This window comes from Scardinius erythrophthalmus, assembly GCF_964197995.2.
Source record: "Scardinius erythrophthalmus genome assembly, chromosome: 20".
NCBI lineage: Eukaryota > Metazoa > Chordata > Actinopteri > Cypriniformes > Leuciscidae > Scardinius > Scardinius erythrophthalmus.
The window spans coordinates 30452742-30469704 of NC_138240.1; the positions used below are offsets into that span (position 1 = coordinate 30452742).

General features: G+C 38.3%; 1 protein-coding gene across 1 annotated transcript in view; it reads right to left on the reverse strand.

Annotated features, from left to right (window-relative positions):
• Positions 1-16963, reverse strand: part of plch2a (phospholipase C, eta 2a) — a gene marked incomplete at its 3' end in the record, with an annotated part of 135515 nt that overhangs the window by 38863 nt on the left and 79689 nt on the right. The window contains exon 2 of the mRNA XM_081348450.1: positions 4186-4332. Coding sequence (XP_081204576.1) covers positions 4186-4332 — 147 coding nt within the window. The remainder of the gene's footprint in view (positions 1-4185; positions 4333-16963) is intronic.

Sequence of the window (16963 nt, forward strand, 5' to 3'; positions counted from 1 at the left end):
GTCAACTTGTGTAATCCACAGTTGACTACATTTTTGGTGTTTCAGTAGTAAAAAAATAAATATATATATATATATATATATATATATATATATATATATTAAAATCAAATGTTTTTTTTTTAACTTGCAGTGTACTTTAAATCTTAAAAGTATGTTGGTAACACTTTATTTTACAGTGTCATTGTTACAAACAGTATGTTACATGTAGTTACTATAGGCCTAGTTATAACTATAAGCTAACCCTAAACCAAACTAAACCAAACCCTAATCCTAACCCTATAAGTACATGTAGTTACTTAATATTGCTCAGTACACAAATGTATAATTACAGTGTAACATTAGCCGCGTTTCCATTACCCTTCAAATTGCGCAAATTGAAATTGCGCATTGAAAATACGCTCAATGGAAACACGTCAATTTCGCAAAAACTCCCATTTATCGCAAAAAAGTTTTTACGCTGGCATGAGGTGGTTTTTCAGGCAATTCGAAAATAAATATTTCGCAAAACTGCAATGGAAACAGTTTTTGCGCATTTATAGGTCACCTGACATAGACGACGCTGTGTGTTTGGACAGAATACGAGACGGAGTTCTTTATTGAATTCATATAAGACAAAAGAATGACAGAAATACTGGATTCTAAACCTCAAAGAAATGCCACAATCAAGACCTCGGAGCAGAAATGAGTGAGAAAAACCCAGAAACACTTCATATGTGCCGCTCACAGACACAGTATAAGGGTCTTTCCTTGTCATTAATGCTTGGATAACATGCCTACGTTCCCTTCTTTAATAATAATAATAATGTCTAGTGCGGGACGTGGCTGTCATATATATATAAACTTACCAACGTCCGTTGCCATGATTTTTTAAATGACTTATCACGAGAGGAAACGTGGCTAATGACACCTTAAAATAGTGTAACCAGTATTCAAAATACTGGAAAATATTATACCATAAATAGCTTAAAGATAGTAAGTGTCATGTGTGGGTTCAGGAAGACAGAAGAATCAAGTTCCGCGGAATCAGCGGTTTGATTCATCATCAAATCAAGCGATGGAGGTGGAGCCAGAGCACCCAAGTATTGGGGCGATGACGGTGTGAACAAGGACAGAGGAGTACCCGACGGGAGGGAGGAAAGACCCGAAAGTCTGTGGCGAAGGCAGTGTGACGATAGACCAAGGGGGAGCCGGTGGGATGAGGGAAGCCGGAAGAGCCATTAGGCTGAGGGTCTCTGGCGGAGCCGATAGGTCGACAGGCCGAGATGGAGGGAAGAGGTCGAAGGCGAGAGGCGGAGCCGCAGGATCCTCTGGGAAAGGCTCGACATCCTGGCAGGGTATCCCCAGAGACAGCGCAGGGCTGCAGACATCTAGTAGCAATGGGGCTGGAGGAATGGCTGAGCATTGTGGTGACGGAGAGAGGAGACTTGCTAAAGCCACAGTCACAATGGCACAGTCTATGCAGGTTAATGAAAATTAAAGCTCCCAGTCCAAAAACAGTGGTTCTTCCGAACAAACAAGCAGAATATTGTCCAGAAAATTCTCATGGTCCACAAAGGATTCAGGCACCGGGTGGGATAGGGTGGGAACCGACAAGTCTCCATCCAAATCCATTAGCCAATTCTCATGTTCCATTCCCTCAATCCCTGGTGTCGTGGGCTCACACCCCTGGTCAGATTCACACTGAGACTTCACTCAGGGGCGCAACTACCCAGTGTCAGAGGGGTATTCAGCAACAATTTTGGCAATTTTGAATCACATGCTTATTTCACAGAAAAGAGTAAAATTTTATTTTGATTCAATGGTTATTTAAAGTTACCATCTAACTGGTTATAGCTAGTCTGTTAACATGAATATTTGCAAGCCTCCAAGCACAGACGTCACACTTTTTTTAATTACTACCTGTTGCCTTTCACCATCCACTTATTTAACTGCTGTCGCATCCCTTGACATGCCATCTCCTTTTCCCTCTTTCTTTTTCTATTTTTAGCCCTCGACAGCATTTTTGCTTTATCCATCTTTTTCGAAGACAACTCATTGCTTGCTCAGCAATCACGGTGCCCCCGCCTGCTTCACAATATTACCCCACTCCCCCTCCTCTTCTACTGTATGTCAAAATTCTATGATTGAATCTTATGAGGGCGCCTACTCTAGCCAGTTAGTCCTCTAAAATTTTATATAACATTGAGGAAATGCAGAAAGGATTTAGAAACGCACAATAGCAGCTACATATAGAAAATACCCCAAAAAATGAAAAATTATTTTTACCATCGCTTTGGCGCCCCCATGGTGCTGCGCCCCTATGTGCCGCATATAGTGCATACCCACTTTTTGCTAGCCACTCCACTACCGGGGTGATGGCAAGCTCTGGCGTCTTATCCTCGGGCTCTAGCTCATTCGTCGAGGCGGATGGTTTTGCTCGATCTGTGGGAGCTCTTGTGTCTTCTCCTCGGTTGTTTGGGTCGAAGTTTGCTCTGGGTCTGGCTGGATTCCAAATCGGGACGTGACGCTCTCCAGACACCGAATGACGGTCTCCCTCCAGTCCAGCCCTGTAGTGTCTGGGAGGTCGATATGCTGGTGGAACGTTGCCCCAATCCGGAATAGGGTCTTTAGGGTCTAGTCGTCCAGGCAGCTGGTGATGGCCAAACAAAGCCAGGAGCCAGGACGACGAACTTAACCCGTTCGTCCTTTTTGGGCGGTCTGATCATCTGTCACGTGTGGGTTCAGGAGGACAGAAGAATCAAGTTCCAACATAACATTTAATGATCAATATCCACAAGAAAGGCAAACAAGCAGGGTAACACACACGTAGGGTAACAGTGATCGGACAGAGAATGAATGTGAGGGACCAACTTATATAGCAAACACAAATTAGGATGATTAATAGAACACAGCTGACACATATGAACTAATAATGAGGAGCAGAAAAACTTAACAAAGGAACACATGATGAACATGAAAACAAACTAAAAGTCCATGATAATGAAACTAACTGAACATAATGTGACAGTAAGCATCTTTTTGTTTTAATGTTGTTATACAACTGTTTTCAAAAGTATAGGTTTATGATGGATTAAATGTTTAAAATTAAAGTGAAACTTTATGTATAAAGATAAGAGGTTTTTATCTATACTATAGCAGATACAACACGAGTATAAAAAGCATGAAAAGTACCATCTGTGTGCGATTTCCACTAGGAGACCTCTAGGCTGTTAAATAATGCAGATTGAGGAGGTAGTAAAACTCAGATGATCTTATTGTTGCAGTATATATACTCAAAGGCTCAAAGACTCAAAGTTATCTAATGAATCTCACGTTTTTTTTTTTTTTATGAACCAACTGGTGCATACTGAAATCTTTCCGGTTAAGACTGATGAATAATTGACTCAACTTAAGAAGCTGATTAATTCCCCATCCTGCGGTGGAATGTTGGGACTCTTTATCCCCCCTCGTGAGACACAATGAGCGCTGTCATTTAGACATGAATCATCGGCTGTGCTACTGAAGTAACCATCCCCTGTGAGGCGTAATGTCAATAACTCATGATAGTTGAGGACATCTCCAGGAAATAGTAAGGCAAAAGAGGCAGGTCAAGACACAGACACGATAATCTATTCTAGTCATATGCATGACAGTTAAAGCAATCAAATTACATCTGTAATAGATAGAAGTATTCATTGTAGAATGATTCTCATTCGAAAGAAAACTGAATGAAATCAATGTAGTTTCTCTTCTTTCTTAAGTATCCCGCTTCTAATTTTTGTTCTCTTAAGAAAAGAGTAATCTATCATGTGTCTCCTCTAGAGTTTCAGAGGACATCTCAAACAATATCTCAAACTATGCTAAGATTTACCTGATAGCAAATTCTGCAATCAACAGTGCTCAATAGTTCTCAGATCTCAATATGAACTCAAACTGTTCTCATCAAATTTAAAGCTAATACTTAAGTGAGATATGACTGAGATCTCCATTCTCTTAGTGTTGCAACATTAGTTTGATAGCCCTATTCTTCAGAGACAACATCTGAGATAATATAGATACTTGCCTAAAATATATCAACAAGTCATCTGAGCTATTGAAGAGCCACATCTGAGATTTACATAGTGGTCAGTAATAGAGAGGGCTAATAAAAACAGTACAGTACATTGACAGTTGAGGCATAACCTCAGTAATAAGAATGAGACTTACTTTTGGCTTTCTCGTTCTTCCTAGACGGTCGCCAGCGGATGCAGGACTTGTGTTCGTCCAAGTAGAAAAAGCGCACCAGGCCTTTGGATCCTCCACGCAGTTTCACCATCTGAGTGCCCGTCTGCATGGAGCTCATGCATTTCTCCACTAACAGAGACACAAGAGACAGGGATGATTTCAGGCATTTCTACTGTACAGTACTGTCTACTTTTTTCATAAAGAAATACAATGAAAAAATAGTAATAGGAAATCAATTCATGAACAGATGAATGAACGAAACAATAATAAAAATAAAACATTAGCTGGCTGGATATCGCACTCACTTTCCACCCAAAACTATAAATAAAACTTGATAATGTTCTAATATCTGTGGTGTATGAGAGCGAACATACTCCAATGATATTTTTTATCATTTCAAATGTCAGAGGTTAAGTTGACTGCTACTCATAATATTATAGGTAAACCCCACTCAAGCATTTTTCAGCATTTCAGTATGTGTCTGTTACCCAGAGGACTAACAATCCATCAAAATACAATCAATACTGTGACCTTTATGTACCTGATCAAAATCCAAATTAATTTTCAAACATCCATCTTCCTTCACAATACAACAATTGTTCGGCAAGATTGACAATTTCTCGGTTCATATACTGCACTTGTGAAAGCATCCGCTTGTTGGAAACAATCATGCATTCTAAATAACTGCCACATTCTCTCACTCTTAAATTTTCTCCAGATGGCTCATTCCGCAATTGACACCCAGTTGTAAAATGTTTAAACCTGTCTGGACTAATGTTTTAACACTGTGATGAAAGCTGCCATGAAAATGGAAATTATTGAAATAACCAAGCAATGTTACAACATAAACAACATTTCAAATGTACTGTTCTCCTTATAAAAAACTGTAGCAGTACCATGGGACAGTGATGCTTTGACATTTACATTGCATCACTGTGCTACATATCCAGAAACATAGTATAACCATGGCACTTAAAGTGTCATAACAGTGCAAGGAAAAAAACTAACAAGAACAAAATCCCAGGAGACTTTACTCCACCAAATTGCCTTCAGGAACAGAGAACTGCAAGCTTTTTGTTTTTCATTATTCATGCACTTATGAACAGAAAGAGTGTGAAGTAACACTTAAGACAACACAGATCTGGCTTTTATGAAGAAGTTTCTTCAGAGAACAGACCGCTGTTACATAAACAGCAGATGAGCTGAGAGACTATTATATAATAATCAATGAAGTGTTCACAATAGTGTGCCATTACTCTATGTTTCCATCTCTTAGTATTAATGTGGTATTAATATTGGCAGAGCTCATCTGAGGTGGCTCTTTATTTGATAATTACGCGGGGAGCATCGACAGACAGGATGTAATATAAGAAGATTTGAGCAGATCGCTAAATCCAGGTTTGAGTGATTGGTGTATACGCTTATGTGTTATTCAGAATGACTGTTCACTGATTGCATGACTAAAGTACCTTGTCTAAGGCTAAGCGGTGATCCTAGTTACTCATAGAGTTCCAGTATCATCGGTATGACAACTACTAAAAATCCACCATTTTTAGTTCCAATTAGAACCAGAAATGTTTTACAGCCTGATCTCATAGCAGATCTCTAGCTCTGTAGAAAACCATCTATATAAAGGTGCTTTAAAAGGACAGTTCACCTCTTTCAAAGGAGAGAGAAATGCATGTGCGTTTGGAACAACATGAGGGCGAGTAAATGACGACAGAAAATACATTTTTAAGTGGCTATCTCTTTGTGGTTAACATGAAATTGCATTCCTGCGATAGACTGGCCCTTCATCCAGGATCCAGCATCCCTGTGACCGTACATAAAACAAGCGTTTTCGAACATGGATGGATGGATTTTCCCTTTGTAATGTGACATGTCTCTGAGTGAAACAAGATATTGATGAAGCAAAAATGCAGGAGCTTGACTTCATCTGTTGTGAAATACTGGATTATGAAAGGTAGCTGTTCCATACCAGAATGGACCTGAATGCAAGCCTGTTGTCATCAGCTTTCATGTTAAAGTGCACTGAATTATTACTATAGGCACAATTTTGAAAGGCAACATCACAAAATGGAAGCCTCAAGTTAAGACAAACATTTCTTTTCTTAGTAATAACAAGCACAGATGAATCATTTACAATAAGACCAGGCATGTGCATTAAGAATGTAAATAGAGTCAAAATGGAGTTTAAACCACCCCAATAATAATAATAATAATAATATGCTGATTTGAAGAAATATTAAGTAAAATCAAGAGCTTTTTATTTTCACCAAAGAACTAAACTGCAACTCAGTAGCAGCGGAAAATGGTTCTTGATACAAATAGGTTATACAATCATAAGGTTACACAAAGAACTGTTGAAGAACATTTATTTAAAAAATGTGGAATGGATCCGGCAACCTTTGTGGCTGATTTGCCAGAGAAACCTTTGAATAGAATGTAGACTGGTTTAACAAAAGTTCTGTGAGATAATGCCAGCTCAATGCACCGTAAATTCAGCCAGCAGTTTTTTTTTTTCTCTTAATATCCCCGCAAGAGCTGTGGTCTTTTAAATTGATCCGATCTCTATTGCTGAACACACAGCAGGAAGTTCAGGATCAATAGGGGTTAAGCCAAACTGCTTTTTGATTGTTAGAACAGTAGACACCAAAAAAAAAGAGAAGAGTGCTTTGGTGAATGTATCCCATGTTGTGCAAAAGCAGTCTAACGCAAGCGTTTCCCATGTGGTACCTCATCAAAAACACTCCTCTAGTGGGTCTGAAATGGTTGCTATGGAAACCAGGTTCATGGTTGAAACGTTTGAGGAACCTGAATGGAAATTTAGGTAAATAGACTAGCCACGTTGCTAATTGACCAGCTTGAATACTCATATACTCTAGTTGGCTCAAGAAAATTGTTGGCAACAAAATGTCAAAAGAAGATGCACTGATTGGTGCCATTGTAAGCCCATTTATCAGAGTTGAGCCTCTAATGCTGCCACATAGTAGGTCAAAGTGGCTCGTCTGCAGGATGTGTGCCAGAGAAAAGTAAGGTAAACCTCTCAAGCACCATCCATCAGGGAATTAAAGCTTAAAGGGATTGCCCATATGTCACTCCTTGTACAAACAGGTGCCTTTCCATCATGCCACACAAAAGAAATCAGCCTTCTTGACGTCTCACTGCGTTGATGAAGCCAAATGTCACACTGGTGTGTGGTAAACAACTGGGAAAGAATTTTGGAGAGCAAGTAAACAACTAATATTTTATGACAGCAATGACATTCAATTGCTATTTTTTTATTTTATTTTTAATTTTTTTTAATTTTTTTTCATTTCTTTTAGAGGGCTGCAATGCTGGTTTACTGGATGCCCTAGGCAGGATAACCTGTAAGCTGTCCACCCCCTTTCTGAGCATACTGTATAACTGAACTTAAAGCCACACCGTGGACTTTGTGACCTAAAGAGTTGACGCATACGAGTTATTTTAAATGATTCCTCAGGCCAATATACAGCGTTTGACACTATTAATGCTCCGAGCGGGGCTGCCCTCTTGAAATACCGCCTATGTAAGTTTGGAGGAGACGGACCGTCGTCGAACAGGTCATGTGACCTGGAGAACGTATCGCTTTACGGCCGTCACGTGACCATAGGCTCTGATATACTGTCTTCTAGACTTTTGCGACAGTGCTGCGGCGCTTTTGGCCTCTAGGGGCGCTAGACGTGAAAGTTCCAGGTCTAGTGCCCCTAGCGCCCGCAAAAGTCCCGCGGTGTGGCTTTAAATGGTTGTAATTTATGAATGCTTTGGAATACACATCTAATGTTGGTCACTTTTTGAAGAAAAAAATCAGCAGATTATTGCAGAAGTGAAAGCAGCTTCAAAACAATTTTATGTAAAAAAGTTGTTTTTTTATTTGTTTAATTTTACTGTAAAGCATATGTACTGAACTAAACATTTTCGATTTTATAAAAAATACATATTTTACAAAGTAAATTGGACTTAATTGCTTGAAAATCAAAGCTATATTACTAACCAAGTTGTTTTCCAAATTTGAAGGTGATATCACAAAAATTGAGCCAGCTAAAAGGTACCATTAAAAGTACCATTTCCATAGTAATGTAATGTCTAATTAAAAAAAATTTCTGCTTTTGAATGATGCTAAAATATGTGATAAAAAGTGTGCCAAGTTACCCACAACAGGGATACTGACAGTTAACAGGATAATATATGACCATGACCGTTATGCATATTAAAACTTATAACATTTTGTGATGGAACTTTTTACAAGGGTATACTGGTTCAAATTCCAGTCAAACATATGGCATATTGCTATTTCATATTTCGTAATGAAGGAAAAAAAAATACTGATCTTGACAGTGATCAACATTTTAATTAAATGAAAAATGGCAGTTTTTACAGTTTAGCACTATTTTGTTCATGCAACTTTTGAACAACATGAGGATGGGAAGATAACAGAACTGTCAGTGATCTGTGGGATGTGCGATTCAATCAAACTAATCAAATTTAGACTTGAATGGAGGATTTCAGACACAGCATTTTAGATGAAAACCTTTTTTTTTTTAAGAATTAAATTCAAATATGTGAATGAATGGACATGATAATTTTGTTTTGATGTCACTCTATGGAGCTAGATCCATTTACCAACCTTTTCTATGTATTGTACACCCACAGATGCATTAGTAAGGGGGTGTCCTAATACCAACACTTGTGGTATTTGGCCACTTGAGAGTGTGTGCATTAAAAGGTTAAAAGTTCAAGCACCTTAATGGACACAATCCTTCAAATCAGTATTTGAAGCTAAGCGTATACCATAATTCAGGTTAATTTGCTCCAAAATGGTAAGATTGTAAAGTTGAATTAATTAGATATTACATATAATTTGGTAGTAAAACATAAAGTGTTTTATTGGTGCAGATATGAGTATGTATTGTAAGTATGTACACACTTCCACCAAACCACCATGTTGAACAATGTATTTTGTAACACAATTGAAACTGCTTTTTATCACTTAATTAGAAGCATCACAAATCGTGTTGTCTGGGACTACTGAACAGACATTTAGAAGTTTATTTTAAAGTGCATTGAAAATCAAAATGTGTAAATAAAGCTCCGTAAAAACATTACTTACAGTTTTACAACACTATGTTGTTAGTGTGTAATGAAAAGTTCTAAACACACTTGCAGTCTTCACGCCCACCAAATACAGGAAATAGGTCATGAATAGACAAGTGGTCAAGATTCATTAAACTGAAACAATTCAATAAATCATTTAAAGAAATACAAAACTGGCAGGAATAAATCGATTTATCTAATTGGTCGCTTACCAAATAAGCCTAGCCTCCATGTGGATCCATACACAGTTTTATCCCCAGTCCAAAAGAATCCCGCCATGAGTCGTGACAGGGTCAGCTTCTGGAGAGCCTTAGAACAGGCAATTGCTGCCACTTGGGTTGACACTCGGGCTAGAGGTGTTGCCCGGTTAGCGGCAGGCACTGGCTTCATTTCAAGCGCTAATGTTGGGGGCATCCCGGCAGAAGTGACCGAACTGGCAGGCATGACGGCGGCGCACATCACTCTTGAGTTTTTGTCGACTTACTAGCGTGTCCTTGATTTCTTTCTCGCGCTCTGCTTCTTCTGACTTCCTGCCTTTATATCCCTACAATCACTCTTTCAAACAAAGCTCTAGGCAAACCTCCATCCAGCAGCGTTTCCCGAGAAAATCTGACGGCAAGAACACAAACTAAACGTCTAAACCCACGGGATTTGATGGATAGTCTTGCAGACATCAGACCAGTTTTAGCATCGGCAGTCTTTCCGATGGCATGCTGTGAGATGCCGTACTAGTAAAGATGCTAACTTATTGACTGTGCAACACCTGTCAAGCTGACACTTAAATCCCCTCAGAACTGTAATCCAGGGATGGGGGATTTAGGTAGCTTATTGCGCCCAGAACCACAGAGACAGTACAGAGACAGAGGAAGAGATAGAGAGAGAGTTATTCCATTTATCAGCTCTTCCTATAATCATAAAAGCATCTACATGATTGTTTCTAACAGCTGAACATCAAAGTAATGATGCGATGTAATTGTATTTTCCCATAAACAGGAAGATCATACAGGTTTTTAGTGGTTCTTGCTAAAGCAAGCATCCCTGTTACCATTGCTCATCCTGAATAAATCAATCCTTAACCCTGATTATTAGAGTTTAGATTTATGATACTCAACTAAGTCAACAGAGGGTAAAATAGGCAATGCATAAATGGATATTCCAGGTAATATTTAGCCTATATATATTACCTGGAATATCCACTGAAATGATAGACAACAAATAAGACTCAATAAATGATTCCATAACCTTTTATTCTGCATAAAGTTAACTGCTAAATGGGATAAAGCTTGTTTCAGGTAAATGTTATTGTTTTATGAGCAAATGTGCATATTTTCCCTTAACTTTTAAAGGAATCTATAATATCTACTTAATGTCCTTTTAAAAACAAAGTTTTTGTAATATAAATGTGATGCATAAATATGTAATAAAGTAATAAATAATGACGGTACCTACTGTATGTCCCATACTGATGCTAATGGAAAGCGCTCAAGCTGAGTACTGTTGCTATGGTTACCACCTCAGTCTAACACAACTTTACTTCACAAGCGTTTATTTGGAGCCAGGTAGCGTAGGTAGCTCAGGTAACGCATGTATTAGCGAGACAAGGGTTTTTGTTTTTCCTGGCTCAGTGTTTGGAACAACAGTACCGGGATGAAAGTGTGCTACGTCACCTAATGTCTAATTAAGTATTATTTAAAGGATTTGTTTTTTGCGTTTATTTTATGAAAGAAAGGAGTCCTTCTTTGCCTCACTGTCTAAGCAGGCGGAGGAAATTATACGGTAGCACAGGTTATCTTTCACTTTAAAAAAGCTCAAAAGCATCCACAATTATTTAAATGTATTATCTGTGTCAGGGTACACTGTGAATAACAAACAGATGGAAAAAAAATGCCAAAAGATAATAAAAAGTCTACCAGGTTGTAGGTTAAAGGAAAGGCAGAGGTCACACTGTGATACAGTAGCAAATGCCGGGTGAAAGGCACAGTGTCAGTGCTCTGGCTGCTTGAATTCCCTGCTTTGTATAAAAATATCCACCCCAGCTTGCACCTGAGAAACGCTTGCACCCACAAGCACACTGCAGGCTACTGCAGTCAATATAAAGGACAAGACGGGGTCAACAAAAGCACTCAATCTGTTTTCAAAGGCTAGAATGGGTTATACTTAAACACACTTCCACCAAACCACCTTCACATGCTTTATTGATTCAAGCAATTTCCTTAAACCAATGAAATGTACAAAAGGTTGCATTTTATTATAGCCCCGCCCCTTTTCAGCACTGCCCTCCAATTGGTGTTCTGTCTTCCAATTTATATTTACACAGAATGAAGGTTAGGTCTTACGGATTTATGAATGAAACACTCGCTTTAAAAACTTCCCGGTCTACTGACGTTTGTTATGACATCCGCTTCAAACAAATCAATGCCCATTATAACTTTCGTTAACTCTACAATAAGTAAATCCACTTCACCAGCTAAATACTCTTCGACAGCGATGCCATAGAAATATACAGATCTACTGCAAAAAGGATGTTCGAAGACAAAATTATAGAGATGGCTGCGCACTTGTTTCTCTGGCACATGTAGAATTCAGAAACCCCTGTTATTAGCGACACCGGTGGCCGCTAAGTGAACTGCAGCCAGCAAATTATTTCTTGTGCTCGCACTCGTGCACACGTAACATACAAGAGACTGAATGTGAGTGGGAGCTAATGTTAAAGAACTCTACTGTCCTAATGTTTGACTCTACTGACTGAGACATGTTCAGGTCTACTACCAATAGTCTGGATGAGCATACAGAGGCTGTGACGTCGTACATCAGTTTCTGCGAAGACTGCTGTATTCCAACACGCACCAGGGTGAATTTTAACAATGATAAGCCCTGGTTCTCTGGTAAACTCAGAAGGTTGAGGGTAGAGAAAGAGAAAGCATTTAGGTATGGGGACATAGACAGATTTAAGGAGACGAAAAACAGGTTTCGCAAAGCTATGAATGAGGCTTAACGACTGTATTCAGAGAGGCTTCAACATCAGTTCTCTGCTGACGACTTTGCTTCTGTATGGAGGGGGCTCAGGCAGATTACCAACGACAAGTCCAGAGCCTCCCACACCACTAACGACCTGAATGAGTTCTACTGTCGATTTGAAAGACAATTAGACTGTCCTGTTCTACAGACCCCCCCACCCCCACCAGAAACACACATTCATGGCGAATAAACCCCCTTTCTGATTCTGATTCTGATTTTGGGATTTTCCTGAACATTGTATAAGCATTAAGTTCACTGAACAGAAGAAAGGCTCTTGGAAGCGCGCGTAACTGTCACATCCTTTTGATTTCCCAGCAAAAGCATTCAGAATCCTTCAGATAAAATCAGTCTACAGGCTTTCATAGACAACTTAAGAAGTCGAGGAAGGTCTAATTTTGTCAAGTTTCGTTAGAAGCTGTTCACACAATGGCAATAAACAAATTATTATTACATGAACATTCTTACATATAGCCCCTTTAAAGTGCCTTTTTAGGTTTCACTATATTTTGATGGTCCCTTCTGTTCACTATAAGTAACGTTTCACCTACATGTCTGTAACACTGTAATGAGAGTTAGTTAACATGTAGTGGCAAAGTTACAAATAGCAAACAAAATATTCAAAAGGGACCATCAAAATAAAGTGTTACACATTTTTATATTGGTCTAATTGAAAAAACATGGTTTTGTTCAGTTTGCCAAATACCACTATTGTAAAAATATTTTTTATTTAAATAGTATTTTCGCTCAAATTCAGAGTGTTGATGTGTAGAACACATACTTGCTAGCTTTACTATCTGCAGAAATTATTATGGGTTATAGATGTTTAATTATTTATTTATTCATTAATTAGTCCATAACAGAAAAGATTTTGCAAAATATTTACTAATAAAAATTAAGGTTTATCGAAGAGAATATTCCTGTCTTTATTAATATTTATATTAAACATTGACTAACAACATGTTAAGTGAAAATATATTTTTTTTAATGTTATAGCTAATCAAATATTCAAAAACGTTTACATATTAAGCAACATTTTGGCTACAGTCTAAAGAAAATATATTAAGTATGATATGGTCTTTATAATAAATAATTATTTTACCCAGCAAGAATGTTTTTGTCTTTATGAAAAAAAAAGTTTTTAAATAATATTAAATCGAAATGTAAGGTTTAAACCAAACTGTAATTATAATTTGAGAAAAAAAAAAAAAAAAATGTGGTTGTAACAAATTATTTTTTTTTTTTACCCAAAAAAAACCCAAGTACTTTTTTCAGTGTACCTCTTATGAATGCTAGCATGAATGCTATGAATGGTCAAAAAACAGGTGCAAATTAATTCCAGGTACAAATTTAGATTCCAGGTGCAAATTAAGATCTAGGTGTTTACAGTTTCTTTGTTACATTTGCCTAACTAAAGATTTTTTTTCTGTCTCTGAACAAAAAGAGAGGTTTCTTGCTGACATGTGTACAATATATAGATATTTGATGTTGAACATCAACACGTAAGGTCCAGGGCCTTCTTAACGCTACGTGGTTCTTAAGTTACACCTTAAGCTGTACCTTATCGTTAATACGTGTTTCCCAAAACGTTCTTAGTTAAGCATGCCTTCTGTAAGTCATACGTTCGGAATGGTTGGTCTGGACCACTCTTAGCTTTACCTTTACCATCACTGTTGCAGGTCTATACGAATATAATTCTAAAGTTTTAATACACCCAGACAGTATTCAGTTAGGCTAATTCAAGTGTTTTCATGCAAAGAATAAAACTGTCATTACACTGATTGTTGGTAAATTTTTAATTATATTATCCAAAGGTACATCAGCTCTCAAACCATTAAAGGCTTAATAGTCTATTTAAAAGGGAATGATGGTGGTGGGGAGTTTGCTCAAACTATGGTAGCGATACAGCGAACAGTTGTTCTAAAAGACGGCGCCGTCCACGGAGCGCTTTTAAAGGCCAGTGAAACCATAGGCTACTGTCAGTTAAGCCCTATTCGGACGCTGATCGTTTCGCATGGGCTCGTACAGTACGGTATTTTAAACATTTCCAGGGGCAAGTCGTGGATTTTAGAGCCATAATGTCAGTGTTTTTTTTCTCACCCAAACCCGTGTAAAAAACCCTGGCCAAATTAGTACCTACTGTTTTTTGACAAACAGGGGTGCGTTTCCCAAAAGCATCGTTAGCCAACTATGTTCGCAAGTTCCGTCATTATCAGCATAGTTCAACGAGTCAGTGTTTCCCGAAACCATCGTTCTAACGAACATTTGTAAACAGCATAGCAAAGTTGTGTGGTTGGAACGACAGCTCTCGACCTGTGGTTAGAAGCAGAGTTTCTAGTTTGCATGACATGTGGACTTAATAAATCCTCATCTTGAGCAAAATAAGCAAGCTGACATTCAGTACAACCTGTGTCTTTTATTTAGAATACATACAAATGTCATTTACGTCTTTTAGTTTGTCAAGAGATTTAAAGCACCGTTTTTGAAGAGTGCGCATGTGCGAACGTGCTCTATGTAAGAACGAGCCTGTGACTGAATCTGGAAATAAAGCAAAATAACTGAGAAAAATTTGAAATAGTCCTCAGATGTCACGTCTGTAATTTATAGCAAAACATCTAGCGTTAATTCGATCTCAAACAGATTCATTAAAAGAAGTTATTACTCCACCACGTGCATGATGTCAAAAACCAACGTGGTTGAATGACCACTTTGCGACAATACAGTTTCGGGAAACAGTCGTGACTAGCTAGTTGATTTCTTCAATGATGCATCGTACTATGGTAGTTAAGCAGCGAGTTACGTCGTTGTTCGGGAAAGCACCCCAGGTCGTGTGGGAATTTAATTGCCGTCTAAATCCACATCACTGAGTTTACAAGTAGAGATTTAAAATTCACTGCTTAAATCCTTTTTGATCACTGTCGATCACCGTGCCTAAGATGTACGCTTTTATTACTGAAATGCTGGAAAGTATTTAAAAGAACAATATTTCATCGCAGCTCCACCTCAGTGAACAAAAATGGGAAAGAGTAGAAAGCATGTAAACATTTGAATAATATGAATAATACAATTTTAAAATATGTAGGCTAGGCTATTATAGGCTATTATAGTTTGGATAATTTTTTTTATAATATATCATGAGTCCTAATAAATGCAATTTCAATTTTTTCTGAAGTGCTTCTTTTATAAAGAACACCGCTTTCTCACATAATGCAGTGAAGCAGCCCCTGCACGAGAGAATAATTGATTCTCGAGCCATCGATATCAACCAATTCAGCACCATCACCACGGACAGCACCGGGTAACGGTAACCATTAGTCAAGTTATACCTTAAGAGTCTTCGTAGCGCGCTAAGAGACAATGTTATTGGGAAACCCAGACCAGGGCTGCAAGCCATGATGTTCCTTGTTTGATCCCACAAGAACGGTGGCATGAGCCATCTCCATTGCGCCCTTGAGCAAGACATTCAACTCTAGGATGCTCTAGGGGATTTTCCCCCAGTCCAGACTCATTGGAAAAACATCCCTGTTTTTCATTTCTACAAAATGATATTATGTTGCGCCGTGAATGTTTTGCAACAGTTTCAAAGTGAAAAAGCAAAAAAGCATGTTCAGTTTTATTCGAAATCTAGTAATGTTTTATTATGTTGGTTTTGGTAGCCTACGTATCACCACAGTTCTGAATTGCAATGTCTGGTGAGTGGTGCTGAAAGGTTAATGCTCCATCGCATTTTTAAATAACGTACACCTACACAAAACCCTAAACTGCTGAAGTTACCATGCCATTTTAGCTCATTTCTAGAAGTCTTTCATCTCTTTTGTCATAACTCGTGTTTCACGGGACTCTGTACCAGCTGAGCTACCGAGCAAGCTTTGAATGCCAGAAAAGCAAAACATATGGAGCTGGTATGTGTTGCAAACTCCAAAATGTATTCGTTTACAAATCATGCACTATGGTAAAAAATGTTTTGAGGTCATAATATAATATTTTGCAAGGAGCCGTGTGAAAATAAGTCTTTATTAATCTATCATCTGTCTTTATAATTTTGTATGAAAGGGATTAAAAGTGCTTGCTGTTTTACTGCCTCTAGTGTTCATTTCTGTTGGAAGCTGCAGTGATATGTATGCATTGGTAAGTATTTTGTGTTTTGCAGAAATGTTGCCACAGGTACGTTTTTCCAGTGAGACCGTGCTGTCTTTCCCCTATCACAGAGGGGTCCAATTCTGGAAGGCCACTTTCCTACAGAGTTTAGCTCCAACACACCCGCCTGGATGTTTCTAGTGATCCTAAAGACTTGATTAGCTGGCTCAGATGTGTTTAATTGGGGCTAGAGCTAAATTTGGTTGGATAGTGACCTTCTAGGAACAGGACTGGACACCTCTTTCCTTTAATAAGATTCTAAGGTACTGGAGATCTACCTGCAGAGTTCAGTTCCAACCCTACTCCAACACACCTCTCTGTAATTATCAAGTGCTCCTGAAGATCTTAATTAGCTGGTTTGGTTGTGTTTGTTCATAGTTGGAGCTAAACTGCAGGAATGTAGATCTCCAGGAACAGGATTGAGCAACCCTGTTCTATGGTGACATCTCGTAAAAGTCATGAAAGCAAATTCTCCTGATAAAAAAGCAAATGC